Genomic DNA, 21,764 nt, shown 5'->3' with positions numbered 1-21,764 from the left:
CCTGAGTGAATGTATGCACATCAGGTAAGGTCGCAATCTTTCTCTGAAACCACACCGACAAGGCAAATATTTGAACCTTGAGGGAGGCCAGACGCAGGTTTAAGTCCAGGCTCTGCTGAAGAAAGGCCAACAACTTGGCTGTACTAAACTTGGAAGCGTCATAATTGTTAGATGCGCACCAAACAAAGTAAGAATGCCAGACCCTATGGCAAATCCGAGCAGAAGCCGGTTTCCGGGACCGCAACATAGTTTGAATGACCTCCTCAGAAAACCCTTTAGCCCTCAAGACGGAAGCTTCAAGAGCCACGCTGTCAAAGACAGCCGGGCCAGGTCCTGGTAGACACAGGGGCCGTGAACGAGGAGGTCTGGGCGTTGTGGAAGTAGAATTGGACGCTCTGACGATAGGCCCTGCAGGTCTGAGAACCAGTGCCGTCTGGGCCACGCTGGAGCTATGAGAAGCAGATTTCCTCTTTCTTGCTTGAACTTCCGAATTACCCTGGGGAGGAGTGACACCGGAGGGAACACGTACGGCAGTCGAAACCTCCACGGCACTGCCAGCGCATCCACAAATGCTGCTTGAGGATCCCTCGTCCTTGCTCCGAAGACCGGAACCATGTGATTGTGTTGAGATGCCATCAGATCTACGTCTGGAAGGCCCCACTTTTCCACTAGGAGTTGAAACACTTCTGGATGTAGGCCCCACTCTCCGGCGTGTACGTCCCGACGACTGAGAAAGTCCGCTTCCCAATTCAGGACTCCCGGAATGAATATTGTCGATATGGCCGGTGGATGGCGTACCGCCCAATGTAGAATCCGTGAGACTTCCTTCATTGCCAGACGGCTTAGAGTGCCGCCTTGATGATTTATGTAAGCCACTGTGGTGGCGTTGTCCGACTGTATTTGAACAGGACGGTTCTGAATTAAATGCTGGGCCAGGTTCAACGCATTGAAGACCGCCCGCAATTCCAGAATGTTGATCGAGAGGAGAGATTCCTCCTTGGTCCACCGACCCTGAAGAGAGTGTTGCTCCAGCACCGCTCCTCTCAACCTCTGAGACTGGCATCTGTCGTCAACAGGTCCCAGTCGGATATCCAGAAGGGACGGCCCTTGCACAATCGTTAGTCCTGGAGCCACTAGTGCAGCGACAGGTGGACATCCGGAGTCAATGAGATCATGTGAGACCTGATCCGGTAAGGCAGGCCGTCCCACTTGGCTAGAATCAGTCTCTGGAGGGGGAGAGAATGGAATTGAGCATACTCCACCATGTCGAACGCTGAGACCATGAGGCCCAGCACCTGCATTTCCGAATGTATCGACACTTGCGGACGAGAAAGGAAGCAACGAATCCTGTCCTGAAGCTTCAGGACTTTCTCCTGAGACAAGAACAACCGCTGGTTGTGAGTGTCCAATAGCGCTCCCAAGTGAACCATGCTCTGAGCAGAGACCAGGGAGGATTTCTTCCAGTTGATGAGCCACCCGTGGGCTTTTAGAAACCGGACAGTCATATCCAGATGACGTAGGAGAAGTTCTGGCGAATTTGCCAGGATTAACAAGTCGTCCAGATACGGCAGGATCCTGACCCCTTGACGGCGGAGTACCACCGTCATCACTTTAGTGAAGACTCGCGGAGCTGTAGTTAAACCAAAAGGTAACGCCCGAAACTGGTAATGGAGTTTGCCAATCGCAAACCTCAGGTATTGCTGATGTGACACTGCTATAGGAATATGCAGGTAAGCATCCTGTATGTCCAGGGAGACCATGTAGTCCCCAGGTTCCAAGGCCAGTACTATAGAGCGAATGGTTTCCATACGGAACTTGGAAACTTTCACAAACCTGTTCAATGCCTTGAGGTTGAGAATGGGCCTGGGAGGACCCATTCGGTTTCGGGACCAGAAACAGTGGAGAATAGTACCCCCGGCCCCTCTGAGCAAGAGGCACCTGTAGTACGACTCCTGTATTCAGGAGGGTCTGTACCACCGAATGTACAGTGTTTGCCTTTGTCTGGTCCAACGGGACGTCTGTCAGGCAAAATCGATGAGGGGGACGGTTTTTGAAGGCTATGGCGTAACCTCGAGTGACGACTTCCCGTACCCAGGCATCTGAAGTGGTCTTCAACCATTCCTGGGTATACCCTAGAAGCCGGCCCCCCACCCTGGGATCCCCCAGGAGGAGGCCCGCCCCGTCATGCGGCAGGCTTATCTGTCTTGGATGCTGGCTGACGGGCATCCCAGGATCTTTTGGGCTTCGGCTTACCAGGTTTGGAAGTGCGGGCCTGCTTGTTGTACGCCTGACCTTTTGCTTTACCTGAAGGACGAAAGGGGCGAAAGGAAGTACCTTTAGCCTTCGACACAGAAGGAGCAGTACTTGGCAGACAGGCAGTTTTGGTAGTAGCCAAGTCAGCCACTATCTTATTTAAGTCTTCCCCAAACGGAATATCTCCCTTGAAAGGGAGTACCTCCAGGGTTTTTCTAGAGTCCAGATCCACAGACCAGGATCTCAGCCACAATATCCGGCGAGCCAGGAATGATGTAGTAGATCTTGGCTGCTAGAATACCGGCATCAGAAGCCGCCTCTTTAATATAGTGAGAAGCTGTGACAATATATGACAAGCATTGTCTAGCATGGTCAGAAGAGATTTCAGCTTCCAACTCTAGGGCCCACGCTACAATAGCCCCTGCAGCCCATGTTGCTGCAATAGTGGGCCTTTGTGCAGCACCCGTGAGGGTGTAAATCACTTTCAGACAACCCTCCACACGTTTATCCATAGGCTCTTTTAGAGACGTGACGGTAGTGACAGGTAGAGCTGAGGAAACCACCATCCTAGCCACATGAGAGTCTATTGGAGGATGCGTTACCCAATTTTTAGACAGCTCTGGCGCGAGGGGATAGCGAGCCAGCATCTTCTTTTGAGGCACAAACTTCTTTCCCGGGTTTCCCCAGGGTTCCTGACGTATATCCACTAGGTGGTCAGAGTGAGGTAAAACTTGTTTAACCACCTTCTGACGCTTGAAACTATCTGGTTTCTTAGGAGGGGCGGATGGCTCGGGATCATCCGTAATCTGCAAAATCAACTTAATAGCCTCCAAAAGATCAGGAACATCCACATGTTAACTACCCTCCCCATCAGCAGTATCTGTGTCAGAATCTGTGGGGTCAGTGTAAGCGCCATCTTCATTAGACGAGGTGTCAGTGACAGCAGTGGATTGTGAGGAGATAAGAGCTCGCTTAGAGGACCCCTTTGTCTTAGGCGAGCGAGGGTCAGACTTTTTAGTAGTCAAGGACTGGTTCAACTTCTTCAATTGAGCAGACAAATTATCCGCCCACGGCGGGTTAGCTGCGGAGACCACAAACGGTTGCACCGGCATAGGAAGTCCCATAGGGGGTGTTAGTTTAGTAACTAGCGTATGTAGAAGCGTGGAGAAAGTAGCCCATGGTGGGTCATTATGTACCCCGTTGTTACAGTCCCACTGGGGGGCAAGGAGCCCCCAGAACCAGAGCCCACAGCTGCTATAGTCTCCTCATAGGGATCTGTGGCTTCAGCAACACCGGCAGTGTGTTCAGCCCCAGAACCGTTACCTTCAGAAGCAGACATGATATAACTTGCAGTATCAGGTAACACAGTACAATTGTCAGCAGCACAATACCTCTTGCCCAAACCCCTGCGCAGTGTAGTCAGCACAAGCAGAGATACAGGAGAAATATGTTAACTAAAATCACAAAGAAAAATACGTATTAAAGTATATCTTGTGAAAATCCTATATAATTATAAAACCTGACGCACCAAGCCCCCTCAGGTTATAGAATATAGGGTTAGCAAGTTGAGTGAGACGCACGAAATGGAAACTACTCAGCAAGCTAATGCACACACATAGTCACAGTTATACAATGCAGAGGTTATTACCAACAATAATACTGCACTGGACCAGCATATATATATATATATATATATATATATACATACAGCTATGAAGTCAATAGATATAACACTGCACAGTAAGAACTGGATGTATATCACAGGGTACTTGTACCAGAGAACCCTGACTAAATGCACGCTTTCTTAACGAACACTGTCTAACTGACATGTATAATACTAAAATGTCATGTAAAGTCACAGCGCTGACAACCAGGCGGCTTTACACAGGAGGATTTGCCCAAGCAGTCCCAGGAACAGTGTAGATGAGAGAAATGGCGCCCAGACACTGACAGGGAGTGAGGGAGAGACAGATACGCAGCTCCAGGGCGGGAACATTTACTGGAAATGGCGCCCTGGAGCTCCAGGTCTAAGCCTTATCCCCTCTGCTGGCAAAACCACCGGGTACTGCGGGCTACTTGTAAAAAGGTTTAGAGAAAACCTGACCTGCACCCATGCCCTGGTGATCTAGTGGGATCGCCTGTACTGCCACAGTGTCCACCGCAAGCGCGCGCGGCCCGCCTGCCACCGGATCGCGATAAAGTGCGGGTCCCGCGAGCGGGACCCACTTACCTCCTCCCGAAGTGCGGCCACGTGATCCCGGAGAGCCCCAGCTGTGTGCGACTAACTTGGAAGAAAACCGGAGCCTCCTGCTGTAGGTACCCGGCAACCAGGGCGTGGGAGTGTACAGCGCTGCTAGGGGAGAGATGGAGCTGCAGCAGGCAATGTCTACTGACATCTAACAGTCTACTGACATCTAACACAATCTGTGCCTCTGCTGCAGCCCTTGCAGTCTTCTTTCCTCAGAAAAAGCTTTTTCTAGAGCTGCTGTGAGCAACTCTTCCTGTTACATGCTTGCACTGCAAGCACCAACTACAAACTGAGCTCCTGTGCACGGAGGCGGGGTGATATTGCTATGCATCTTGGGAGGAAGGTCAAAGCTTTTGAGCCTGTTGGTGCTTCGGATCAAGATCCTACTCTACACCCCAATGTCTATCCTTGTGGAGCCCAGTGTACCCAGCAGCAGAAATAAAGTGTGTGTGTGTGTGTGTGTGAAGATTGCTGAACTGCCACTTAAGACAATGAATACTGAGAAGTCAGTGTTGCAGACTTCCCACTGTGGCAAATTTAAAAAGTATAAATTCCTCAGTATCAGACTGCTAAAGTTTGGCCTACATCTTTAAGAAAATGTCTTAATAGAACCAGGCATAGGTCATAAAGTGGAAGGCTGGAGCCATTTGATCTACTGTGATACAAACTTCCCCTGTCCATGAATCAACCAATACACACAGTAAAGTTCTGCAAAGCAGGTTTGGCAAGCCAGTTTCACCGGACAAGCTTCTGCAGGGGAGGGAAGAGTATGACAAACGTAAGTGTAAACATTTCACCTTCGAATGCTCTGACCTCTCATGTCAAATAGTGGCTTTACTCGCATTCCAGCAGGGTAGGTTAAAAACTTTTATAAGCTGTGCAACATAACAGAATTTGACGGCAGATAAGAACCACTTCACCCATCTGGTCTGCCCCTTATTTAGCCTTTGGTAACTTCAACCCTATTTGATCCTCAGTTCATTGTAAGGATATTCTTATGTCTTTCCCAAGTGTGTAGTTCAAGTAGTCAGAAGAAGATGAAGAATTTAGCGCAATGTCTCAAAAAAATAAACTCAAATTAGGACTAGTACTTTACTCTGTCTACACATTTTAGGTGTCAAACTGCAAATAGCATTAAATCTGTTTATCATCATTCATGTGCCCCCCACCCAAGGGAGCACCACACTGGGTACCTGCACTGCGCAATATAGGAGTTTGCTAGTATTTACTGTGACTGGGGGCCTCAGACGCTGCGCAGATGCCAGCCAAATAAAACTTACTGCAGTCATCCAACTACGTTTTTGGTTACTGTATTGAATCTCTCCCCTTCTATGGCTCTCGGCATTCACAGGAAACATAGGGATACTCCCGCTATGAGCAAACTGAAAGAACCAGGCAACTTTACCAGTATGCATGGGGCAGAGGGGTACACACAATGATATACTACAGTAGAGAGGTTGGAAAGCCTCAAGATGCCAGTGTTCACTGTCTAGTGATTATCACTGTACACCCACCGCTGTATAGTACAGGATGGCATTTGAAGTGCAATTATACACAAATAAGAAAAAATAAATAGCGAACACAAAAATCTGATGCACATACCTCTCCCAGCTCAACTTGAGATGTAGAATTGTATCCAGTAGTGAGGTTGCCCTTTACATCCTGTTTACTTTTCAACTCCAACGCTTTGAAACTGGGTTTGGAGTTCTCCAGCACATTACTTTCAAATGACTCTAAAATCTTAAAGTCTAAATTATCTTGTTTCTCTGTAGACAACATGCCAAGTGACTCTTCTTGACCATCCAAAGAAGTCTGTGCACTTTTCTCCATGCCAGATTTCTGTAATCTAGGGAGAAACTTCCCAGACTCGAGCTCAGACTTTCCATAAAAATTACCTTCATTTTCTGCATCTTCTTCTAGTGGTTTAAGATTATCCTGTGGATCCTCAAACACCTCTCCTTCAGAAAGAGTAGGCACGACTACCTCGTCTTTTTCAGACTCTGAGTCCGATTCACTTCCTACTCCAGGAGACAGTTCAGATGCAGGTATTGGGCGGAAGTGAGTACGCGGGGAAATTCTTATCGATCTATACGGTGTCCTTTCCACGCCACAAATTCTTGGATGACCGACATCACTCTCCGAGTCGGAACACAATGCTTTTGTTTTAAAGTTAGGGCTACTGCTAGTGAGATTTCCAGGTTCAAACGAGCATTCCACATGAAGAACTTGTGAAAATCTATTGTTCAACTCAAAAGAAGAGAAATAACCCATCCCTGGCTCCTCCAACTGGAAATTATCACATGTTCTAAGCAGGTCTTCATGCAGTATGAAGAAGCCCTTGTTTGAACTTTTATCTTCGCTTTGCTCATCATCTTCAAAAGAAACAAAAGGTCTCCATATTTGCCGATGGCCTGGAGCAAAACTATTTCCGGGAGACATGAACACATCAGTGCCTGCAATCGAAACAACATCTGAGGCAGCGCATTCCAATAAACTTGCTTTCGTCGGACTCTGGGGTACCACAGCCCATTCATCTTCACCACTGAAGTTTTTGAGCTCTCCGTAAACTCCTCCAAGAATGAATGAATTCTCGCTTACATGTTTCATATCCCAGGATTTGGAGGGTGTCATATAGTCACCACCGTCAACCTTTGATGAATCATATGTGAGAAAAGCTTTCTTTTCTGCAGGGTCTTTTTGACTTTCCCAAAGATGGTACTCTGATCTTTGAACAGCCCTGTTAGGCTCTTGAAAAGCTTCCTCCATCTCATTACTATCATGACAAGTAAATGTATTTACATCTATAGAGAATAGCTGATCGTCAATATTTGTCCATATGTCTTTAATGACTCCTGAGCTGTATCCGTGTTTATGGCGGCTGTTTTCACACTCGACCTCTGTAGTGTCAGAAATTTCTTCAGTCTCCTGCTCAAGCTGAATACCACAAAGAGACTCTAACTTAGATTTATTACCCAAAACCAACATGGATTCACCACCCAAAATTCTATTGTGCAGGAATGAGCTTTGCGATTTGCACTCTTCTTGGAAAGTTAAAGTAACTCTGGGAATTATGTAATTTGTTTGTTCTGTATTCAATTGTGAGTAATCTTCTACATGACTGTTGTTAAGAGCCTCTGTATCTGATCGGGTTCCATCTGAATGTGACCATGGACTGCACGTTCTTGTTGAAAGATTTGAACACTGTTCATTCTCATCAAAGGCACTATTTTTGGTCCATATAAGTAATCGCGACTGGGTTCTCCCAAACCCACTCGTGCTGGAACAAGACTCCTCGACTCTACCTTTCTCATTCAAAACCCTCTCCCTGGGCAACGGGAACACAGAATTACTGCATTGCACTTCAAACACTGAAAAATAAGAGTTTTTTCCATCCAAAAATAAATCTTGATTGCCTGCGTGCGTGTGTGTACTAAGCATTGTGCTGTCTAAAAAAGGGGAAAATGTATTTGGAGAGTCTCCTCCTAAACTCTCCCCATCTGCATCAGCGGAGCTTGAAGGTGAATAGGCCTCCCAAAATTGAGCTAATTTGCTATGGTCTTGCAAGAAAAAATCTTCAGCACCAATAGAACTGGTTGATTCTGTCCATATTGCACTCCCCCCTTGCAAATCCTTATCCAACACTTCACAAGATTCAGCCTCAAAATCACTTTTCACGTTGCTTTTTTGTCGAATCATATTCAAGATGCGACTTTCTCCTTTCATCTTATCTGAGGCACCAGGATCCAACATGGATTGATCAATTTCCACTTCATAGAAGTGTGTGAATTCTAGAGGATGAACATCATCCAAATAATTGTCCTCCTGAAGAGAACAGTTCGAGGTCCTTGTGTGATCACTTGTCTCAGTTACAACTGCAGGCATTTCTACAAAGTGACCCTTAATAAAGGTACCCCCGGCGAGGTATTTTTCGTGGATATTGTGGTTGTTTAGACGAAGATCTTTTACAATCTCAGACAACTCTTCGATCTCTTCTGGCGTGTTATACCAATTCAGATTCTTTTTATAAGCTGTCTCCAATTTACTTTTACTGTTTAGAGGAATAAAGTATTCTGTTATAGGTTCAGTGTACCACAATGGTTCCTCTCTGAATTTAGTTTCATTTTTGCCCTCTTCAAAAATGTCATTTCCTTCATTGTCCAAATCTTTCCATACATATTTCTTCCCGGTACGTTTCGCTCTCTTGCAGAGTGGCTTCACAGAGCCTGTGCTGCTGCTTGCAGCAGCCTTTTTCCGTTCAATCTTTTTCGATGGAATTTTTGTGCCTGTTTTCCCCTTTTTACTCCGGACCTCTTTAACTTTATGCCTTACTTTGATCAATCTTGCTTTCATGTCATCCTGATTACCACTTGAGCTTGAGCCTGCTTCACTTGAGCCAGATGACCAGGATCGAGGGCGAATCTTTCCACTCGACTTGTGCCTCACACTTTTTGATGCAATAGTTTTCTCTTCATTTGCGCCATTACTTGTCTTGCTCTCTTTCTCGGTTTTGCCTTTCCTTTGTTGAATTCTTTCCTGTACAGTGTCAGAAGCTCCGTTATTCTTACTGGTCACCAATGTTTCGGTTTCACTATGGCAGTTCTTTGGTGATGGTGTTTCGGTGCTTGTTTGTGGGGCAGTGGAAGATGAGGAGGAGCTAGAATAAGAGCCGATTTTTGACTTGTTCCACACGGTCATTATTTCTTGCAAGCAAATAGTTTTTTCTGAAAGAGGTGGAAAAGCTTCATAATACCTGGGGGAGGGAGACAAAACAAAAATACATTATTCAAGAAAGCCTCACAGATATTATGTCTGTTACTATAAATATATTTTCTTTTTCTGTACTTTAATAAGATGTTTGATGGGTTCAAAGGATGCTCTACTAGTTATTCTGGAAAGTAAAAAACTAAAAGCAGCAGGTTTGCTTTTGTGATGTACAGCTAATGTCCTAAAACAAAAACTTGCCACAAACAGTTTCATATCAGGGGCTGTGCAATTTGTAACTTCCCTTTTCCAGCAATATAATTTTTTAGAACCTCACAGTAAAGGGGCTTTCAATTTGCCAAACAAACCACTAATTGTCCCAGTCTTCCAAACACCACTATGGTGAAGCCTCAGAACTGCTGAAAAACACTTCAGCTCTCTCCATAACATGAAAGATCAGACACCGACACCAGCTGAAACCTTATAGCTGGCCAAACCTCCCTGGCCATGATGACAATCAAGATTACCATATGCCCTGGCCAAGCGCCAATTAAAGTCCAAAAATAAGGGACCCCCAACAAAGTGTTATTACTTGCAGGTGGTGGAGGTGTAAGTGATTTGTTTGGTTGCTAAACCATTCATAGTAAAACCTGTGAATAGGTGAAAGTTGGTCACGGTTGTCAAGTTTGGGAAAATGAATGACAACTGCCTATCACGTGACTTTCCATAAACCCTAAAACAACAACAACAACCACCTTGAACAGGTAAGGGGGTTTTGTAGGGATTGTGTTGGTGAAACAAACCCTGTGAGAACTGGCATAGCTTACATTTCTGCCTGATCCTTTCTTGCTGGAGACGATGTAGCCTCTGGTGACAGCGATTCAAATACTTTCTTGTTACCCTTCTCTTCTGATTGAGAAAGAAGGTCAAGTTGAGTATAAGAGAAAAAGTAAAAGAACAAGTCATGTCAAAAGTTAAACAGAAGGAAGCCACCTGGGAATTAAAATGGTGGTAAATGTACAGAAAAATGGCAGTTATCAGTGGCATAACGTTAGGGGTGGGTGGCGGATGGATGGGTTGCTCACCTTTAGTTATTGGTAGCTGTTCACCTTGGCTGCTCTGGAGATCTTTCAGCTTGGAGCAAAGCTCTTCAACTAAAGTTTCAATTCCAGAGCTCTAAAACAAAAACAAGATTCAATATTAAAAATCACTGAATAGCTTGTACAAAGCTAAAATTTTGGAAAAAACAAAACACACATTAGAAACGGACAATTCAATTTGTTCCCCCTGCAGCCGCCAATAGATGGCGCCCAATGGAGCAATTCAATTGTTGCTCTGTACATGTGCAATTAGCCGCGGGGAGACATCTCTTCTTGCAGCTCCCCTTGCTGGTGAGAAGAAAAGTGCAAACATTCACCCGTTTCGTGTCCAGGACTTTAGTTGGGTTTAGCCATTTTATGCTGCTACACCCGCCACTTCTGGATGCAGCATAAAAACAAATGAATAGCGTCCCGCAATCCTTCACTTTAGAAGGTCGATCAGGCATCACTAGATGCACATAAATAACTGAATTCCTCCCAATGTGTTTTCCATGTAGAAAATGTACACTTCTATACTATTTGCCATAGTGGTAACAGAGCCTGGAACAGTCCAGTGTCTCCCCAATTGAGGGGATAATATTTCTGTGCAAATGTATGCGTTCCCACTGTGAGACATTAGAACCTTTGCCAGTAAAATTTAAGCAACCAAAACCCTGCAATATGTAGCATAAAGAGTGGCGGAAAACCAGCCACCACATTTGAACAAGTGTCAAACATTTAAACCAATTGGGTGAATCCCTGATGGCCGACTCAGATGATCATTGTAATACATGTTAAAAAAACCTGACAAACCTATTCCACTCATTTTTTGGTTGGAATCATCAAAATCCTAGGTTTTCCAACATGTAAGAATTTGACGATTTTTTTTAACACAATCAGTGCAACGCAGAATTGTTCCAATGATGTATGGGCTACACTAGTTGCTGGGCTGTGTGCAAACCCTAATGGTGTGTATGGGACATGTCCACCAACCAGTAGCAACAAAATACTTGTATTCTTTCTGGTTTTTTAGATCGGAGATGTCCATTATCACAGACGGCCATACCTGTGAAGTGAAGCATAGTCCAAACAATACAGACTATCTTGCAACAGTAATATACATCGACTGCAAGAAATCCAGCAACTCCTTTCTATGTAGGCCAACAGTCATAATGAGTCATGATAACAGGCATGTATTTGCAATGTCCATGCACAAACCAGTGTGTTAAAATCTAAATCTCTTCACAATGAGAACTTGGGGGAAGACTAACACCATTAGTAGACAACAATGATTTATTATACACATGCTAAATAGCCTAAATGACCCCCCCTTCCCCCTTTCTTATCAATTACACGCACGCTAATGGGGTTAAAGCATTTCTGACACTTCATAAAACAACCCGCTGCAACCTCTGGGTTATTTTTCAGGATCTCATCGCACAAGTATTTGACTACAAACACAACATACCATTACATTTGATTACTCTGACTGCTGAAGTACATAACCACTCAGTATTACACTGTTGTTTCCGGACTGTGGTTACGACTATGGAGACTATAATGACGAGGCAAAAAAAATTATCTAATTAACGCATTAAACACGTAGGGAGACATCTTACTTCACAGTCTAATATAAAACTTTTGAAGAAGCTACAGAACAAAATGAAACACATTCACATTTCATAAGAACCCTATGCATTACCGTGCTTTATAAAATCGCAAAAGAAAGGAATCTGTGCAATTAGTTAATCTTATCCCTTGTCTTACCATAACTCAAGGAGTGAAGTTTTGTAAGCAAACAATTTGTTCCTGCATGACGCACATCTTAAACCAGCTGACATTCTGCATGCTGTTGTGTGGAGTGGAACATTGTAGCAAAAGCAAGGTCGGAAATGAAGGAAAAAAATAAAAATAAAAGCAGCGTAGACCAAACCCCTAGAGATCACACCGGCATCTTGCTGCAGAGTAACTGTGCCTGGAGCAGAACTAGAACGCATTCAGGAACACCGCAAGTCAATTAAAAATGAATATTTCATTTTGGCTGCCTCAAACGACGAACAAACAGAAAGACATTCTATGATCGATGTCAAACAAACCAGGACAGGATGATGGAGGAAGTCTACTCTTAATGACAAAGCGACTAATTAGCCTATCCAATTTTTGTGGCACGATGGCCCGTGACTTCCCGGAAGAAAATCAAAAAACATTTAAGATCAGTCTGTTCCATGTTCTTCATGACTGGCTCAGGATATCCCAGGAAAATAAAGAGTGCACTAAAAATACAGCGACACGCTAGCATAGATCATCTGATAGTCACCTCCCACAACTCCAGCTACTGACAAAACGGCTTTCTGTAAAGACCTTCACGGAGAAGGAAACCGTTGCTCTAATGTTACATGTATGCTTCTGCAATCGGCACATCCACACCTCTTAATAGCATGGAGAGTGTAAACTAAAACTCTGTGAAGTTCAGGAACCCTAAAAACCAGGACTGGGCAAACAACCCCCCCCCCCAAAAAAAAAACAAAAAAAACAACAACCCTCCACTAGCGAGGGTGCCGATACATACAAAAATGACCCCAGATGTTAGCAGCAGTAATGTGTGAATGCATATACCCACTGCGTGTTTTGCTTTTAATATCCTTGCTGCTTAAAATTTCCAGGTTAGATAGGTATGTCCTTCTGTACTTAATAAACACAGATTGCAAAAAATAAAAATAAAAACCTCTGGGTTAAACATGCCGAGAAGCTGCAGCCACCTACAAAATGTACTCCTAAGATTTGACTGTACTTGGCTCCTCAATTAAGTATGTTCTACTTTAAAATCACTATGCAGCAGCCTACATCTCTACAACTAAAATCATGCGTCGTCAGGATCTGTTCACTAGATTAGGATGGGAGTTGTAGTTCCATACGAGCTAGGAAAGTTGCAGGCTGTTGAAGACTTCCATAGTACTGCATCCACGTTACAGAACACGACCTGCATATTGCACAGCTGAACTTACTGAGTGCATTTATTCTTTCCAGAAATCCGCAAGCTCATCTTAAACTCCTGGAGGGTAGAATAATGGAGGAAAGTACTTTTGTTTGGGACATTGAGGCACAGGGCATCATATTGCTGTTCCTGGAATGTGGGCTGTCAGGGTGAAGGATTAAGCAGCTGTTGTGTGCAGTCAGCTGCTCAGCCACGTGAGGTAAGGCACAGGGTGAATCACCCAGCACAGTTATGGCAACACATATTTACACTATAAATGCCAAGAAAAAATAAAGTAAAAAACGAATGACATTTATTACAAAAATTAGCACTACAAATTAAGTGTTTACTATTAAAACCATATATCGCAGCATTACTATACTGAGACTTCTATAACCAAATCAGAAATGGAAACTTGCGCATAAATTGATTGCCGCCCCTGCAATAAGTAAAATGGATGTAATTCCGCTGAGGCTGGTAGTCACACGGGATTGCACAACATATTATAATAAATATATATATATATATATATATATATATATATATATATATATATTTTTATTTTTTTTCCCATATATATATATATATATATATATATATATATATATATATATATATATATATATATATATATATATATATATATATATATGAAAAAAAAAAAAATTTATATATATATATATATATATATATATATATATACATATATATTTTTTTTTCTTTTTTTTTTTCATATATATATATATATATATATATATATATATATATATATATATATATATTTATTCTGTAAAAAAAATAAATGAAGTTGCCTTAAATCATAGGGGGAAACTCGGTTCCTTCCAACATAAGGGTTCAAGGGTGAACTTGCAATGTTGTCCATGCCCTAACTGTCCGGTGATGAATGGCAGCACATTGCGCACAGTGGAATTCCCACTTTGTGATATTATTCCGATATGAGTATTGCCAAAGTCTGCAAAGTGCATTTTGAAATGTGACTACTTAATTGCCAATTTGTCCTCAAGTCCATAGAGGGGTGCAAGAAAATCAGAGATGATGGGATACTATTTTGTACTGCACAGCTATACATCATGGTGCAGTGAATAGTTTTGGGTTTTATTTTTGTATTTCTCTTCTGTATTGGGCAGTTTATTACAAGCAGTGCAGATCTGATAACCATTTAATGTCTGTTTCTATTGGTCTCAAGGGGGTCAATTTTAATTTGCCGACAGTTGAATAGCGCCGGGAATTAGCACCCGGCGCTATTCAATACAGTGCCACGTGGCACTTAATTGTCGAGATTTCTTGCACTAACCGGGAGGAGCGAGCAGAAATACAACAAAAGTGCTGGCACGTGGCCGGCGCGATGCTGATTCTGTCAGGAATCTGCATCGCACCTGGCAGTTAGGTCGGGAGAAAGGGCATTCTCCGACTTAACATTGAGCAGAATTGACTAGTGTAGGGAGCTAATTCCAGGCGGTATTCAACCGTCTGCAAATTGACTTGACCCCAAGAAATATCTGCCCTCTTTGAGGGAGGAGCTGATCTGCAGTGGTTTGTATTTAGTGAGCAGCCTTTCTGCCTAGTCACCTGCACAATATACATTAGCAGTAGAATATTGTAGTACACTTTGCAGAGTGATATATGGTCTTGGCCTCACAGTGGGCTGTTTTTATTTTTATTCTGCATATGCTATATTTAAGAATTGCTCTTAGCACTGCCTCATAACTATGGTGATGCCATAGAACTGTCAGAAGTCAGGGAAATTGTTTTCAACATGTTACAAAATTCTATTGTCCGAGGCCGGGTAATTTCCCTACCACACTAATGGTGCCCATACACTTGTGTAATCACTTTGGCAGTTCAGGTGCGATTGCGGGGCGTTGCACCGGCAGTTCAGCTGCAATGAAATCGCACCTGAACTGCCAAAGTGATGATCATGCGATAGATTGCATGGTAATCACGTGATGGGCACGTCACCGCCGAGTGGGAAGCTGCTCCCGGCGAGTGCCCATCGCACATCGCAGTGCGATATATAGCATGTGTTTCTAAAAACACATGCGATCGCACTGCGATTCGATAAATATTAAGTGCAGCACATACTATCTTGAAACGTGAGATTCGACCGGCGTGCCCGCGCATCGCGTCGAAAGGTACCTAAAATGTGCATACAATCCTTCGATTTCTCTCACAGATGCGGTCGAAATCGAAGGTTAGCACAGATAATCTCACAAGTGTGATCTTACAGAAATATATATATATATATATATAAAAATAAGAATTTACTCAGCGGTAATTCTATTTCTCGTAGTCCGTAGTGGATGCTGGGAACTCCGTAAGGACCATGGGGAATAGCGGGCTCCGAAGGAGGCTGGGCACTCTAGAAAGATCTTAGACTACCTGGTGTGCACTGGCTCCTCCCACTATGACCCTCCTCCAAGCCTCAGTTAGGTACTGTGCCCGGACGAGCGTACACAATAAGGAAGGATTTTGAATCCCGGGTAAGACTCATACCAGCCACACCAATCACACCGTACAACTCGTGATATGAAACACAGTTAACAGTATGAAACAATAGAGCCTCTCAACAGATGGCTCAACAATAACCCGATTTAGTTAACAATAACTATGTACAAGTAATGCAGATAAACCGCACTTGGGATGGGCGCCCAGCATCCACTACGGACTACGAGAAATAGAATTACCGGTGAGTAAATTCTTATTTTCTCTAACGTCCTAGTGGATGCTGGGAACTCCGTAAGGACCATGGGGATTATACCAAAGCTCCCAAACGGGCGGGAGAGTGCGGATGACTCTGCAGCACCGAATGAGAGAACTCCAGGTCCTCCTCAGCCAGGGTATCAAATTTGTAGAATTTTGCAAACGTGTTTGCCCCTGACCAAGTAGCTGCTCGGCAAAGTTGTAAAGCCGAGACCCCTCGGGCAGCCGCCCAAGATGAGCCCACCTTCCTTGTGGAATGGGCATTGACAGATTTTGGCTGTGGCAGGCCTGCCACAGTATGTGCAAGCTGAATTGTACTACAAATCCAACGAGCAATAGTCTGCTTAGAAGCAGGAGCACCCAGCTTGTTGGGTGCATATAGGATAAACAGCGAGTCAGATTTTCTGACTCCAGCCGTCCTGGAAACATATATTTTCAGGGCCCTGACAACGTCTAGCAACTTGGAGTCCTCCAAATCCTTAGTAGCCGCAGGCACCACAATAGGCTGGTTCAGGTGAAACGCTGACACCACCTTAGGGAGAAACTGGGGACGAGTCCTCAATTCTGCCCTATCCATATGGAAAATCAAATAAGGGCTTTTACAAAACAAAGCCGCCAATTCTGATACTCGCCTGGCAGAAGCCAAGGCCAATAACATAACCACCTTCCATGTGAGATATTTCAGATCCACGGTTTTTAGTGGTTCAAACCAAAGTGATTTTAAGAAAACTCAACACCACGTTGAGATCCCAAGGTGCCACAGGAGGCACAAACGGGGGCTGACTATGCAGCACTCCTTTTATAAATGTCTGAACTTCAGGTACTGAAGCTAGTTCTTTTTTGAAAGAAAATCGACAGAGCCGAGATCTGTACCTTAATGGAACCCAATTTAAGGCCCATAGTCACTCCTGCTTGCAGGAAATGCAGAAATCGACCTAGTTGAAATTCCTCTGTTGGGGCCCTTTCGGCCTCACACCATGCAACATATTTTCGCCATATGCGTTGATAATGAGTTGCTGTAACCACTTTCCTGGCTTTAGTAAGCGTAGGAATTACTTCCTCCGGAATACCCTTTTCCTTCAGGATCCGGCGTTCAACCGCCATGCCGTCAAACGCAGCCGCGGTAAGTCTTGGAACAGACAGGGCCCCTGCTGCCGCAGGTCCTGACTGAGTGGCAGAGGCCATTGGTCCTCTGATATAAATTCTTGAAGTTCTGGGTACCAAGCTCTTCTTGGCCATCCACGAGTATCGTTCTTACTCCTCGCCTTCTTATTATTCTCAGTACCTTTGGTATGAGAGGCAGAGGGGAGAACACCTAAACCGACTGGTACACCCACGGTGTTACCAGAGCGTCCATAGCTATCGCCTGAGGGTCCCTTGACCTGGAGCAATATCTTTTTTAGCTTTTTGTTAAGGCGGGACGCCATCATGTCCACCTGTGGCCTTTCCCAATGGTGTACAATCCTATTGGAAGACTTCTGGAGGAAGTCCCCATTCTCCCGGGTGTAGGTCGTGTCTGTTGAGAAGATCTGCTTCCCAGTTGTCCACTCCGGGAATAAACACTGCTGACAGTGCTAACACATGATTTTCCGCCTATCGGAGAATCCTTGTGGCTTCTGCCATCGCCATCCTGCTTTTTGTGCCGCCCTGTTGATTACATGGGCGACTGCCGTGATGTTGTCTGATTGGATCAGTACCGGCTGGTTTTGAAGCAGAGGCCTTGCTGGCTTCAGGGCATTGTAAATGGCCCTCAGATCCAGAATATTTATGTGTAGGGAAATAACCTGACTTGACCAAAGTCCCTGGAAATTTCTTCCCTATGCGACTGCCCCCCAGCCTCAAAGGCTGGAATCCATGGTCACTAGGACCTAGTCCTGTATGCCAAACCTGCGGCCCTCTTGAAGATGGGCACTCTGCAGCCACCACAGTAGAGATACCCTGGTCCTTGGAGACAGGGTTATCAGCCTATGCATCGGAAGATGCGATCCGGACCACTTGTCCAACAGGTCCCTCTGAAAAGTTCTTGTATGGAACCTGCCTAATGGGATTGCTTCGTAAGAAGCTACCATTTTTCCCAGGACTCGCGTGCAATGATGCACCGCTACCTATTTTGGTTTCAGGAGGTCTCTGACTAGAGATGACAACTCCTTGGCTTTCTCCTCCGGGAGAAACACTATTTCTGGTTTATGTCCAGAACCATCCCCAGGAACAGTAGACGTGTCATAGGAACCAGCTGTGACTTTGGACTGTTTAGAATCCACCTATGCTGTTGTAGCACTTTCCAAAATAGTGCTACCCCGACTACCAACTGCTCCTTGGACCTCGCCCTTATAACGAGATTGTCCAATTACGGGATAATTACAACTCCCTTTTTTTGAAGGAGGCCATTACCTTGATAAAACACCCTCGGTGCCATGTACAGTCCAAACGGCAGTGTCTGGACTTGGTAATGGTAATCCTGTACCACAAATCTGAGGTACTCCTGGCGAGGATGGTAAATGGGGACATGCAGGTAAGCATCCTTGATGTCCCGGGATACCATGTAATCCCCCTCGTCCAGGCTTGCAATAACCGCCCTGAGCGATTCCATCTTGAACTTGAATTTTTTTATGTTCAAGGATTTTAAATATAAAATGGGTCACACCGAACCATGCGGTTTCGGTACCCCAACCCGTGTGGAATAGTAACCCCGTCCTTGTTGAAGTAGGGGCACCTTGAGTATTACCTGCTGGGAATACCGCTTATTAATTGCCTCTAGCACAGCCTCCCTGCTTGAGGGAGTTGTCAGCAAGGCATATTTTAGGAAACGGCTGGGGGGAGACATCTCTAATTCCAGCTTGTACCCCTGAAATACTACTTGGAAGAAACAGGGATCCACCTGTGAGCGAGCCCACTAATTGCTGAAATTTTTGAGGCGGCCCCCCACCGTACCTGGCTACACCTGTGGAGCACCCGCGTCATGGTGTGTACTCACAGGAGGCGGGGGAAGAATCTTGATTCTGGGAACAGGCTGACTGGTGCAGCTTTTTCCCTCTACCCTTGTCTCTGCACAGAAAGGAAGCGCCATTTGACCCGCTTGCTTTTCTGAAGCCGAAAGGACTGTACCTTTTTCTGTGAGGAAACCTGAGGTAAAATTATTTCTTCCCAGCAGTTGCTGTGGATACGAGGTCCCAGAGACCATCCCCAAATAATTCCTCACTCTTATAAGGCTCTCTATGCGCTTTTTAAGTCAGCATCACCTGTCCAGTGACAGGTCTCTAATACCCTCCTGACAGAATGGACATTACATTTATTTTGGATGCCAGCCGGCAAAATATCCCTCTGTGCATCCCCCATATATAAGACAACGTCTTTAATATGTTTTTATGTTTTTATGTTTGCCAACTATTATCCCTGTTTGACAGGGTCACCAACCACGCTGCAGCAGCACTATCTGCAGGTCTCAGTCTAGTACCTGAGTGTGTAAATACAGACTTCAGGATAGCCTCCTGTTTTTTTTATCAACAGGTACCTATTAAAGTGGCCGTATCCTAAGACGGCAGTGCCACCTTTTTTGACAAACGTGTGAGCGCCTTATCCACCCTAGGGGATATCTCCCAGCGTAACTTATCCTCCTGGCGGGAAAGGGTACGCCATCAGTAACTTTTTATAAATTACCAGTTTCTTAACGGGGGAACCCACGCTTTTCACACACTTCATTTATTCATCTGATGGGGGAACAAAACACTGCCTGTTTTTTCTCCCCAAACCTAAAACCCATTTATAGAGGTTAAAGTCAGAAATGTATAACACATTTTTTATTGCCGGGATCAAGTCACGGATTGGATTGTGTATATGTCTCCACCTTGTCGACACTGGAGTCAGACTCCGTGTCGACATCTGTGTCTGCCATCTGAGAGAGCGGGCGTTTTTGAGCCCCTGATGGCCTTTGAGACGCCTGGGCAGGCGCGGGCTGCGAAGCCGGCTGTCCCACAGCTGTTACGTCATCCACCCTTTTATGTAAGGAGTTGACACTGTCGGTTAATACCTTTTACCTCTCTATCCACTCTGGTGTCGGCCCCACAGGGGGCGACATCACATATATCGGCCTCTGTTCCGTCACCATATAAGCCTCCTCATTCAACATGTCGACACAGCCGTACCGACACACCGCAGACACACAGGGAATGCTCTAAACGAGGACAGGACCCACAAAAGCCCTTTGGGGGGACAGAGTGAGAGTATGCCAGCACACACCAGAGCGCTATATACTGCAGGGACTAACTGAGTTATGTCCCCTATAGCTTTATATCTATATATATATAATGTATACTGCGCCTAAATTTAGTGCCCCCTCTCTCTTTTTTTTAACCCTTGTAGACTGCAGGGGAGAGCCAGGGAGCTTCCCTCCAACGGAGCTGTGAGGGAAAATGGCGCCAGTGTGCTGAGGAGATAGGCTCCGCCCCTTTTTCGCGGCCTATTCTCCCGTTTTTTATGGACTTCTGGCAGGGGTATTTACCTCATATATAGCCCCTGGGGCTATATATTGAGGTATTTTTGCCAGCCAAGGTGTTTTTATTGCTGCCTCAGGGCGCCCCCCCCCAGCGCCCTCCACCCTCAGTGACCGGAGTATGAAGTGTGTGAGAGGAGCAATGGCGCACAGCTGCAGTGCTGTGCGCTACCTTGGTGAAGACTGAGTCTTCATGCCGCCGATTTTCCGGACCATCTTCTTGCTTCTGGCTCTGTAAGGGGGACGGCGGCGCGGCTCCGGGACCGAACATCAAGGCTGGGCCTGCGGTCGATCCCTCTGGAGCTAATGGTGTCCAGTAGCCTAAGAAGCCCAATCCGGCTGCAAGCAGGCGAGTTCGCTTCTTCTCCCCTTAGTCCCTCGCTGCAGTGAGCCTGTTGCCAGCAGGTCTCACTGAAAAGAACAAATTCTAAGACTATAACTTTCTAAGAGCTCAGGAGAGCCCCTAGTGTGCATCCAACCTCGGCCGGGCACGAAATCTAACTGAGGCTTGGAGGAGGGTCATAGTGGGAGGAGCCAGTGCACACCAGGTAGTCTAAGATCTTTCTAGAGTGCCCAGCCTCCTTCGGAGCCCGCTATTCCCCATGGTCCTTACGGAGTTCCCAGCATCCACTAGGACGTTAGAGAAATAAGATTTTACTCACCGGTAAATCTATTTCTCGTAGTCCGTAGTGGATGCTGGGTACTCCGTAAGGACCATGGGGAATAGACGGGCTCCGCAGAGACTGGGCACTTCTTTAAAGAAAAGATTAGGTACTACATCTGGTGTGCACTGGCTCCTCCCTCTATGCCCCTCCTCCAGACCTCAGATAGGGAAACTGTGCCCGGAAGAGCTGCCATTACAAGGAAAGGATTTGGAATCCAGGGTAAGACTCATACCAGCCACACCAATCACACCGTACAACTCGTGATAACTATACCCAGTTAACAGTATGAACAACAACTGAGCCTCATTAAACGGATGGCTCAGAACAAAAAACCCTATAGTTAAGCAATAACCATATACAAGTATTGCAGAATTCCGCACTTGGGACGGGCTCCCAGCATCCACTACGAACTACGAGAAATAGATTTACCGGTGAATAAAATCTTATTTTCTCTAACGTCCTAGTGGATGCTGGGTACTCCGTAAGGACCATGGGGATTATACCAAAGCTCCCAAACGGGCGGGAGAGTGCGGATGACTCTGCAGCACCGAATGAGCAAACTCAAGGTCCTCCTCAGCCAGGGTATCAAACTTGTAGAATTTTGCAAACGTGTTTGATCCCGACTAGGTAGCAG

General features: G+C 45.3%; 1 protein-coding gene across 4 annotated transcripts in view; it reads right to left on the bottom strand.

Annotated features, from left to right (window-relative positions):
• Window positions 1-21,764, bottom strand: part of KIAA0232 (KIAA0232 ortholog) — a 138,171-nt gene that overhangs the window by 18,143 nt on the left and 98,264 nt on the right. The window contains exons 1-4 of one of the 4 annotated variants that reach the window (XM_063923701.1): window positions 13,287-13,358; window positions 10,288-10,378; window positions 10,030-10,111; window positions 6,104-9,251 (exon numbers count right to left, since the gene is read on the bottom strand). In XM_063923701.1, coding sequence (XP_063779771.1) covers window positions 6,104-9,251; window positions 10,030-10,111; window positions 10,288-10,378; window positions 13,287-13,295 — 3,330 coding nt within the window. In that variant the 5' untranslated portion in view covers window positions 13,296-13,358. Of the gene's footprint in view, window positions 1-6,103; window positions 9,252-10,029; window positions 10,112-10,287; window positions 10,379-12,048; window positions 12,365-13,286; window positions 13,359-21,764 lie in introns of those variants that run through there. The other 3 variants (XM_063923710.1, XM_063923693.1, XM_063923684.1) reach the window with 3 other exon arrangements.

The sequence above is a fragment of the Pseudophryne corroboree genome, chromosome 1, assembly GCF_028390025.1.
Source record: "Pseudophryne corroboree isolate aPseCor3 chromosome 1, aPseCor3.hap2, whole genome shotgun sequence".
Lineage (NCBI taxonomy): Eukaryota > Metazoa > Chordata > Amphibia > Anura > Myobatrachidae > Pseudophryne > Pseudophryne corroboree.
This window is presented reverse-complemented; position numbering and strand designations above follow the sequence as displayed.